Here is an 11,138-nt window from a genome sequence, read left to right as displayed (position 1 = left end):
GGCCGCTCCCAGCCAATCACAGAGCCCCGAGCGGCCGCGCCCACGGCCCCCGGCAGGGCCGCCCCGTACGCATGCACGGCTGGGGGCGGGGCCGCCGCTGGCTCCTCCCCCCGGCGCGGGCACGTCGGCGCGCGGGGCGGGTGTGACGCAGTTGCCCATGGTAACCCCGGGCCGCGCCGAGGATGGTGAGCGGGGCGGGGGCGAGCGGGGCCGGGGCGGGGGCGAGCGGGGCCGGGGGGTGCCTGAGGTTGCGGATGATCCCCCCGCGGAGCGTGGGGTGATGGGGGCCGGAGGGTCTGTCGGGCCCGGCCGGGCTCATGGCAGGCACGGGCAGGCCTCGGGCCATGAGGGGGGGTGCCAAGGCGATGGAACCAAGAGGACGGAGCCAGGCTCTGCTCGGTGCTCTCTGGCAGTAGGACAGGAGGTAACGGGCAGAAACTGATGCACGGGAAGTTCCACCTGAATACGGGGAATTTGCTGTGCGAGTGACTACGCACTGGAACAGATTGCCCGGAAAGTTTGTGGAGTCTCCCTCACTGGAGATATTCCAGAACCATTTGGACACGATCCTGTGCCATGTGCTCAAGGGGGACCCTGCCTGAGCAGGAGGTTGGACCAGATGATTGACTGGGGTGCCCTGCAGCCTGACCCATCCTGTGATGAGTCTCCCACCCAGGGACTCTGGAGGGCCTGGGGTGTGAGTGCCCACCTGGGGCGTCCAGTCCGGTGTGGGGGCCTGGGGCTGTGCAGCTTGGGGGCACCCATACAACGGGATGAGAACTGTGTGAGTTTGGGGCCTCCAGCCATGGAAGACCCTGGCTGGGGTTGGGGCCCTGGCAGGACAAAGACGTTATGGGGGACACAAAAAAGGGGGTTGAGTCCCAAAAAAAGGCAACAGAACTGGTGAAGGGCCTGGTGCACAAGTCCTATGAGGAGTGGCTGAGGGAGCTGGGAGTGTTTAGTCTGAAGAAGAAGAAACTCAGGGCTGACCTTATCACTCTCCAGCTACCTGAAAGGAGGTTGTAGACAGGTGAGGATCAGCCTCTTCTCCCAGGTAGAAGTGACCCAAGTGACCGGACAGGAGGAAATAGCCTCAAGCTGTGCGAGGGGAGGCTCAGATTGGACATTAGGAAGAACTTCTTCACAGAAAGGGTGATTAGACGTTGTAAAGAACTGCCCAGGGAAGTGGTGGAGTCACCATCCCCAGAGGTGTTTAGGGAAAGATTGGAAAGACTGGACGAGGCACTTGGTGCCGTGCTCTAGTTGACATGGTGGTGTTTGGTCATAGGTTGGACTTAATGATCTCAGAGGTCTTTTCCAATCTAATTGATTTTGTGATTCTGTGTATTGGGTCTAGGCAGAGGCTGAGAGGCTTGAGGATGCTACGAGGGGGTCTTTGTTAGAATGGAATCAGTGTGCCTGGAGTTGATTCAGTCAAGGTGTGGAAGGTGTGGTGGAGGGGTGGGTGCTTGGGAGGGCTGGGGAGCAGGATGGCAGTGGCCTGAGAAGGGAAGGAGAAATGGAAGAGTCTTGCAAGGATGGAAGGTAGTGTTCAGAGATTGACTGTGAAGAGTCTGGGAGCAGTTGCGACTCCAAAGGGACACTGGACAACCCAGCCGAGGTGGGAGGAGGCCACCCTGGGACTTGATCCTGGCTACAGGAATTGAGGGAGCTAGAAGAGAGCTTGCTGAGGTGGAAGGGCTGGTTTTTGATACACAGCCTTAGAAGGGGAGTTCAGTCATGGCAGAGAGAGCCTGGATGAAGGGGTTGGGTGTTCAGAGATGGCCAGGACTGAGACAAAGTGCTCAGGGACTGAAAGGAAACTGCCGGTTGGGTGGGATGGACAGTCTGGTGAGTCACTGGGAAAACGCAGTCAGTGCTTGGCTGGCTAGGATAGTTTGCTGGGATGTTGTGTGCTCTGGGGTTTTCTGCCATGGGCTGGCGAGATGAGGGACAGTCTGGGTCGAAAAGAAGAAATAAGAATAAACTGTGGGAAAGACTGGAAGTGGAGTTTTGATGCTGATGAGAGAAAGAAAGATCCCAGGGAGAAAAAATGTGTTGGAGGAGAGAAATGAATTGTTTGAGAGGTAGCAGTGTGGATTGAAGGAAGAAACTGGGGTCTTGGGTGAAGGGCAATGCTAGGAGACAGGTGAGATGATGAGGGTATGGTGCAATCTGAATTGAGGTTGAAGGAAGCATCGGATGATGGACCAGAGTCATCCAGGTGTTGGAAACAATTTGGGTTTAGATGCCAGAGTAGTTGGGGTGGGACAAGTGGGATGCTGCTAAAGTACAAGGAGGACTGGAAGGAGGGGTTAGAACTATGGGTGAGGGGTGGTGAGTGTGAGCTGCCGTGGATGTGGAGCCACCCCTGAGAATGCTGCATGAAGAGGGAGCACAAGGAGAAGAAAATAGCAATGGGAAAGGCGCTTTCCCAAGGGCAAAACTTTGTTTTGTCCAGGAGCCCTCTGGACACAAGCTGGATTCATGCACGTGGAGGGATTCATGCATGGGAAGAGGTGTAAACAAGAGCACCAAAGGCAGCTTCTCATCTTCACTGGGTTAATTCTGGCTGCATCCCTACCTGCTGGGCCACAGAGAAAGAGATTGAGATAAGGCCTGTGGGATCTGCTCTATTTTAGATGAGTTGGTGATGGGGCATGTCACACCAGGCACCAAAGCCATCACAGGATGGACATCTGCTGTAAAGATGAGGGCAGCTGCCTCCAGCAGTGCAGTGCTTTGTGGGACACATTTGGCCTGCAGCTGCCAAATCTGCTCTTCTGCCTTATGATGTCCTGATAAACTGGTGTAGTCTGGGATCTGGCTGCTCTTATGCAGGTGCTTTGTGTGCGGAGAGGGCGGACTGGGTGTTCTCCAGTTTTCATGTTATTTGATACAACATTTTACTGCCTCTTTGTCTATTTTCAATTTCTTGGAGTTGTTTTTTGAATTGTAGCCTCTCAGGCAGGGTGGGTGGCACTTTGGGGTGCCTGGTGGGCTGGCCGGACTGGGCAAGGGATTGGAGAGCGATGCACTCTCTCTCTAGATTCTCAACTTTTCACTAAAACGGAATAATCATTTGTGGTAGAAACTCTGAAACAGCAGCAAATATATCCAAAGCAGCTATGGCAGCCTGGGGGTGTGGGTCAGCAGTCAGAAATGATCCAGACAGCTTCATGTAACAATTTACTGCTTGTCATCTGAGCCGTGGTAGCTGCCCGTTCCTGCCATATCCTGATTGCGCTGGGAACTGCTTAAACTCCCCTCAACGACTGCTTGCTCCAACTCCAGTGATAAGAGGGTTAATGCTGAGGTTTAAATTATTTCAGTGTTCATCCAAGTGAGTAAGTACAGAGGGGAAGTGTCTCCTTCTGCAGAGCATACCAGCATTTCTCACAGCTGTGGGGCAGGGGTGGTGGAAGGTCATAGTTGGAGCATGGAGGGAAGGATGAGCCATAAAACTGCAAAGCATGAGAGATGTGTAGTGCTGAAGTCTTTGGCACCGTTAAGCAGCATCTGCAGTGGGCACATGGCAAGGACGAAGGGAGGCTGCTACATGAAAGGATATGCTGCTTTCCAAAGTTTAGGAAATGCTGTGTGAAGCAGAGCTTGTGGCTTTCTCGTCACTGTAATAACAATCTTTACCAAGAGAGATGGTATGCTATCCATAGATGCTGGGGCCAGAGGATGGCCAGTGTTTTTCTAAAAGCATTGATTGAAGATGACATCATTGCGTCAAAACCAGATTTGTCAGAGTGTGGCCCCATTTTACAGTTGAGGAAACTGAGTCACAGAGTGTCTAGCTGACATTAGGCACATCTGGTGGAGAGGATAAAATACCAGCATAGCTAAATACATAGGCATCTTTCTTCTAGTCCTGAGCTCATGTTTCTAGGAAAACCAGCATCTATGTCTTGCCTGCTCTAGGTGTACCTCATACCCAGAAATTCTTTCTTTTGTCCCTTGTTCCTTGGCAGTAAGGCTCTATTTAAAATGGTCCCATAAAAAAAAAAAAAATGCTTTCAAGGGTTATAAGTGTCTCACTACTTTAGGTTTCAGTACAGTTCAATGTCATGTTTTTTGGTTTATTTTACTGATTGCTGAGGGATTGATACAAGAAGCCACCTGCAGATAGGAGAGTATACCAGTCACTGGCCAAGACTTTGAGGTTCTGAAACCAGACAGAGACTGCTGACATTGTCCGGTGCTGGGCATTGGCTCTTCTCTGCACAGGGCAAAATACTTCCTTCAAACCTGCTGAAACCAGAGGAGTTTGATTTTAATTATGAAAAGAGGATTCATGCTGGTATTGGTTTATGTATCAAACTGGAAAGTGCTGTGTGACCTCTTTGACAGAAAACTATATTAGTAGGTTTGAGCTGGAAAAACTCTGTAGGTGACTCGACTCCATTGAATTTTGGATTTCAATGCAGGAAAGAAAGTCTGCATTGAATGACACCATATGGTGGAGACATGCAGCAAGCAAATGATTTTTTGGGAGTTTTGCCAGCGTAAGAAGTATTGAATAAACTGTGCTCAATAGATTAATTTACTTCGGCTGTATTTTGAAAAAGACTGGATGATTTTATGACCATTAGTGACATTTGCAGTTCTGCAGCCGAAGATAAAGGTAATCAGACGTCATTCTTCAGGGCACCAGCTAATCAGTGCAGTTGTGAGGAAGGACTCCCCTCCTCCAGCTCTGTGTGTGCAGGATTGCACCCTGGATGACAAATGTAGCCTCATATATCCACTGCGCAAGGCAGGATATTTGGCTCAGCTAAGCCCCTTGTCCTTCCCTGTGTCAGCTTCTCCTCTGTGACTTTCTGAAATCGTCATGTGTACCCTCTGTCTTCAACTTACTCTTTAAAAATCGTGAACTGCTACCATATTGCTTAATTAAAAGTAAATAAATTGGTGCCCAAAGCTGTGCTAGGTGCTGTGCTGGCACAGCATGGAGGTGCTCCCATGCCATGGAAATACGGTCTCTCTGGGGTGAGAGATAGCCAACTGATATGAATAAGGAGAATCCAAGACAGGTTTGAACTTGACATGTTTGCTGCCTAAACCTCACCAAGGATTGTAGGTGTGGCAGAGAAGGAATTAGCAGAAGAATCATGGGCTGGTTTTATGGATATTTTGTGAAGTTTCTCCCACGGTTGTAGGAAAGGCACAGAAGTTTGAGAATCGAGCTTAGCAGTGCTGGGGAGCTGTGGGGAGACAGGTGCTGTCACCTCAATGGCAAATGTGCTAGGCTGAGTATTGAGGATAAAGACAAGTTACTTGTGATTGCAGCAGTGGGGAAGATGGCGTCTCTGCAGGGGTGTAGAGATGGGGGGACGTGGTCGTAATGGCAGGCTGAGCTGCTGAGCTTTGTGGCTGTATTGCATCTTGGTGAAGTGATTTGATTCTACCTAAATATCCACATCTAGTAGATAAGCAATTGGTGGTGACTGAGGGTGGTTTTATTTTAAATTCATTATCTGAGCCTTGTGGCTAATAAAGTTAAACAGAATACATTTACTTCTCTTTCCTAATAAGAATCAACTGTGCTCTGCAGCAGCTTGTGGGCCATGCTTTTTATCCATGCCCCCTGTATCCAGCCCTCAGTACAAGGGAAAATTGTTCTTTCCATTATGGCTTTATATTGCCAATCTGATACAATATTTAAACAGATTATCTCAATGCTCTGTTTGTCCCAAACCAATTTTTGCTTTGGCCTATAAAGTGAATCTTCCTTTCAGTGGCTTCTGTGGTACAGGATGTAGTTACATGCATCAACTAGTTCAAAAGATCCATATACAGCGTGGATTTAAAGCTGAATAAACCCACAAAACCCTTAGATAGGACTATAAATGTCACTGTATTTTTATATATGTCTGATTTTTTTTTTTTTTTTGAGAGAGAATAGGATTACTGCATGCAGCTATAATTGAAAGTCCTTTGATAATTTGGTGGGTATTTTAAACCTAGGAATGATATTCTTTCATAAAACCACACATCCCTGTTTTCAGAAGGATGCTAATAAGATGGTTAGCTTTGCTTTCATGCTTGATGTGTTTATGAGTGCTCTTGCCCATTTAGTTGCCTCGCCGAATTTAATGCCCCACTCTGATTTCATAATAATTGTCAGGAGTCTCTTTTTCTTACTGTATGTCCCCGCTCACTGTCTGGAAAATGCAGTCTCCTCATTGCTGACCCCATCAGTCTGTCTCCTCATGGTGCTTGTAAAGAAAACCCTCTCCACCAAGGACAAAGATGTTTTTAAACAAGCCAATCTGATATAAGACATAGTTTGCTTAACCCAGAGGTGACCAAGAAGCGGTTGCTGGCTGACTGTGCCCAGCCTTGAGTTGCTCTGTCTGGCTGCCCTTCTCCAAAGGCTGCACACGCTGCCGTGCTGTGCTGTTCATTATCTGAGCAGCATCTGCAGTTCCCTTCTCTGTTACAGATGCCGCAGTCTGCTTAGTTTTGTGCAGCTGACATGCTGCCCTTACACTCTTGTGAGGCGTCTCTGCGGCTCCTCAGCCAGCTCACATCTACCCTGGCCTGCTCGAGACTTGTCCTGCTTCTCACCCTGGACACTCCAGTGAGCGAGTGCCACTGGCCTGGCTGCCGTGCAGGCATCCCGGGAATCCTCCCTTCTCACTACTGGCTAAGTCCCAGCACGAGACATTTGTTACCTGCCCTGCTTCAAAAATGTGCTCCTCCTCTCTTGCTTCTGTGCATCTCCTTTGCACCAGATCTTCTCATTTCATGGCTTTCTACCTGACATCTCCCATCAATGACAAGGCATTGCTTTCAGACTCTCCTCAGCCTGTTAGTTTCAGCATTGTGTTTGCCAGCAGAGGAGTGCTTGTCCATCAGTGTGTGTGCAACAGGGGCTGCTTGTCCCACATAGTGGTGGCATGCAGCAGGGAACTCTGCTGAGTTATTTTTTCCAGTCTACTAAGCTGTCAGGAAATGCCTTCTGTCTTTCTAGCCAGTGTGCTCATAAGACCAATTAAAAAAATTAAAAAGAAAAAAATGATAAACCCATCTGAGCATGGCCTTCCTTAGTTTTAAATCTTTGCTAACTACAGGGAGAATGCTGGATTCACGTTTTAAACACGATTTACAAAATAGTAACAGTCGTAGGAACCAATACTATTATTTGGCTCTTGATTTAAGTTGTATATACAGACCATGTAACCTGTGCCGGCAGCTACTGAAATAAAGTCCACTTCTCTATATTGGCTTGCTTGTCTTCCAGCCTTTTAAATCAGCTTACTTTATACCTTAGAGAATACTTTTATTTCTATATATATCTTCTCTTCTATTGGCTACCCCAGATAATCCTGTGATCAGCCATGCAGCAGTGTCACTTGAGTAGAATATGGAACGATGCTGATCGTTTTCTCATAGGCTGTCATACTAGCCCAGAAATAGCATCCATCTACAATGGGAGAAGCTCTATTAACATTTACAACTGTTCCTCTTCCCGACCCTTGAGAATTGCTCCGTGGTAGATAAGCAATACTTTGTAATACATTTCTTTGCGCTCCGTATTTTGGAGTTGAATTCTGAAATATAAAGGCACCTAATCCTGATCTGCTCTGGGATACACTGCTCTGCTCTTAGCAAGTGGTGCTGTGAATAGGATTAGCATTTCAACAGCTTCTTTTTTTAACTGTGAGCAATAAACTAAAATAATAGGGCCTGATTCAGAGCTCTCCAGAGTCGGCAGTAGTGCTTTGGCTGATGTACATTGGCTTTGGGTCAGGCCCATAAGAATGGGAAATTCAGTGTTTCCCTAGAAAGGAAGGAGAATGTGTGAATTTTAGAGTTCCTGCTCCTGTGGAGTCTGTCCACACTGAGCTGAAATCCACAGATTTACAAGCCAACAAACACAACTGTAAATTTGACGGCAGGTGAAAAGAAAATGTGTTGCTAGTCATGCAGTTAAAACTTGTGCTTTTTAATGATGTCAAGGGCACTTAGGACATGCATATAAGCAAGTAACCATTAGAGGTATTTTTGCTGCTGTTCCTTTTCTCTTCCCTCAGACGTGTGGAAGTGCAGACCATCACTGGGGCAGAACATGGGTTGGGCACTGTGGCCAGGGAGATGAACTGTTGGGCTGGCAGGGCTTGCAGTGACTGGCTGCACTGAACACAACCCTTCAAATTCATTAGCCATGGGCCCATGGGTGAGAGCCAGCTGTGAGCATCTGGCCCTCAGGGCCCAGCACGTGGTGTTACAGGCCTGTACACTTCAGCTAAAAGCTGTTTGGGGATTTACTGTGCCTGTGGCTGTACTGGGCAGCTGTGGCACCCTCTACCAAGCATAGCCCATTGCTAATTAACAGCTCTTGAGCAGGGCCTGGATTCCCAGTTTTTTACTTGCATATCACCTATTAAATAATAGAGCCTGATTCAGAGCTCTCCAAAGTCGGCAGTAGTGCTTTGGCTGATGTACACTGGCTTTGGGTCAGACCCATAAGAATGGGAAATTCAGCGTTTCCCTAGAAAGGAAGGAATATCACCTATGAAATAGGTGATACCTTGAGCCTGCTTATTAGTCAGTAAGACTGCAGTTTTGCTGTTCCTTGCACAAGCTCTGAATTTTTGAACCTCAGCTTTCCTCAGTGCTTTTTAAAAGCACAGCAACAGTGGCAATCCTGCAGCTTTCTACAGATGTTTTTCAAACCCTGTTTTACTAAGTTCCTTCTCCCTGTTTCTTACACATTACACATGTATTTTGAGCCGTGGTATTAAATTCTGGTAATTTAACAGAAACCAAATAAATTACTCTGAAATCTAAAAAGCTTACAGGGTTGAATTGGATGTCACATGCCTTTGAATCTCTGAGCGTTACTGAAAGCTTTAGCATCACGACCTGTAGTGCCGTGTCCTTTCCAAAGCACTCCCACCTGCGAGCAGTGAGGTGAGCAGTTGGAAGCGGCGTTTGCCGAGTGGCTGAGGCTGGGCTCTCCCGGAGTGGGCAGAAGGACACTGCTGGAGATGGGGGATGCGTTGCAGACAGTTGTACTGCGACATGCAGCTCTTTATCTTGAGGACAAGTTTCTGATTGCTGCGATCTGGAGGGGATCGGGAGCAACCTTCAAGGCTCAAATAGTCCTTGGCTCTCAGCAGGAATATTTAGAGGGTTTAGTTCCTCATAGCAACAAAGCACTTCAAGATATTTAACTGATTACACCCTTGCAGGTCGACAAGAAGCATTGTCTCCATTTTGCAGTTGGGAGAACAAAAAGGCTTGAGATACGGGCCCCATGGGCTCAGGTTTCTGCTGATATTTGAACTTTCTTCCTGGTTCTGGGTCTTAGTGGGCCTCAACAAGGGAATTGTCTGGGAGAGATGGAACAGGAATGCTGAGGGCTCCAGAAGGGGCTGTAGATGTATTTCTTTCCTATATTTTCTCAGGCAAATTAGTAGCAAGAGCACCTGTGTCCGCAGGCAGGGTCTCAGAGTACTGTGTGCTGCTTGGGCTTTGAGGAGGGATCCCTGACATGCAGGGACTGCAGAGCAGCGTGGCAGCGTGCCCTAAGACACCCAGGCATGCCTGGTGTCACAGCCTGCTCCTGTGCCCTTGGCTGCAACAGCCCCTCTCCTGCGGGGTGGGCTGGGCAGTGAGAGGCAGATGGAAGTCGGGTGATTTGCATCTCTTGGTTATGTGCCAGGATCCAGAATATTTTTCCAGCCATTTTACAGAGGTGCCGGTCACTGACTGGTGGCACTGACAGAAGCTTGGGTGTGCTTCTGTAAGGTGCGTGGTTGTAAATGAGCTGACCTGCATATTCTGTTTCCTAATCCTGAGTGATACTGTCAGCTCAGAGAGCTGAGCCTGGCTAATGACTGGAATCCACTGTGCTTTTCTTAGCGAGGATGTGTGGTGATCTGAGATAGTTGTTAAGTGCTACATCCTGAGAATCAGAACTGCACGTGCCCCATGGGTCCAGCATGTTTTAGACAGATAAACGGGGTTTGAGATGACCAGGGAGTTACTGTGAAAAGAACCAATGTCAGGTACATAGTAACCTGCAGTTAACTAGGAGGCAGATCAAATTCATGGGTTTTTCCCTCTGATAAAGGTAATGAAGAGCTTGCAAGGACTTGGTCTGCAGCTTCTGCACAGGGTATGCATAGGCACTGTCTCTCTGGCACAGGGAATGTCAAACAGCTGTGTGACAAGAGCAGTGTAGCCAGCGGGGCACCCTGCTGTGTGACATTTGTGCTGTCTGAGACCTTGTTGATGCTCTGAGATGGAAGAAAATAGGGGCAAAGGGAGGAGTAGGAAATTAAATGGGAATGGGGACTGCAGAAAGGTATTCAGGTGTCTTGGGACCCACCACCAGACAGAATCCATTTCAAGGGACGAGAGCTTGACATAGTGGGGGGGCAAGAGTTGGGGTGGGGAAATAACAGCTATGATCTCTCTTGTGGATTTAGGGTTTACTGTCAATCCTGCGCAAACTAAAAAGCACCCCAGACCAGGAGGTGAGAATCCTCCTCTTGGGACTGGATAATGCAGGCAAGACCACACTCCTGAAACAGCTGGCATCAGAGGACATCAGCCACATCACACCAACACAGGTGAGGAAGGCCTTTCCTTCTTGAGGCAGTTATTGTGGTCCCACCTGCCACCTTATACACTAGTGATTCATCAGAGTCTGTCACTAAAAAAGGGAGCAACTGGAGCCTGGTGCACCATTAAGTTTGTGTCTTTTCTGCCTAAGAGGAGGCTTCCTGAAGGAGCCAGAGAGCTTCGGGCCCGATCGGTCAGGTAGTGCAAAAGTGGATGAGTGCTGTGGAGTTCTGCAAAAGGCTTTTGGGTCATGCTAGGGTTGCATGGATGAGACTTTGTTCCTGTTGTCCTTGCCAAACAGGGGACACGTAGAGTGGATGCTGCAGCACTGGGCAAACCCTTGTCTCTTTGCATCTTTCACCTAACCAGCTCCAAGGGTCCTGCATATAAAGTGCTCCCTTCCTAATATCTCTCATGCCCTTTTGTTGAGCTTTGGGGTTGAGGAGAGGGATGTCTCCCATCAGAAGCACTGCAGCATTGCTCCAGAGGAGGTTGCTAGAGAGCTATGGGAGATGCTTCCCCCCACCCTGTAGCTGCCTCCCAAAGCTCCC

The 11,138-nt window shown here is 48.5% G+C and overlaps 1 protein-coding gene across 1 annotated transcript in view; it reads left to right on the top strand.

The window, feature by feature from the left end:
• Positions 1-79: 79 nt before the first annotated feature.
• Positions 80-11,138, top strand: part of ARL3 (ADP ribosylation factor like GTPase 3) — a 30,649-nt gene continuing 19,590 nt past the window's right edge. Inside the window, exons 1-2 of the mRNA XM_042019213.1 lie at positions 80-185; positions 10,452-10,595. Of these exons, the coding sequence (XP_041875147.1) occupies positions 183-185; positions 10,452-10,595 (147 nt within the window). The 5' untranslated portion in view covers positions 80-182. The remainder of the gene's footprint in view (positions 186-10,451; positions 10,596-11,138) is intronic.

This window comes from Corvus kubaryi, unplaced genomic scaffold (assembly GCF_017639235.1).
Source record: "Corvus kubaryi isolate FWS band 111438036 unplaced genomic scaffold, C.kubaryi_AGA036_p1.0 138, whole genome shotgun sequence".
In the NCBI taxonomy this organism is placed as follows: Eukaryota; Metazoa; Chordata; class Aves; order Passeriformes; family Corvidae; genus Corvus; species Corvus kubaryi.
Note: the sequence above shows the minus strand (reverse complement) of the source record. Positions and strands in the feature narration are given on the sequence as shown.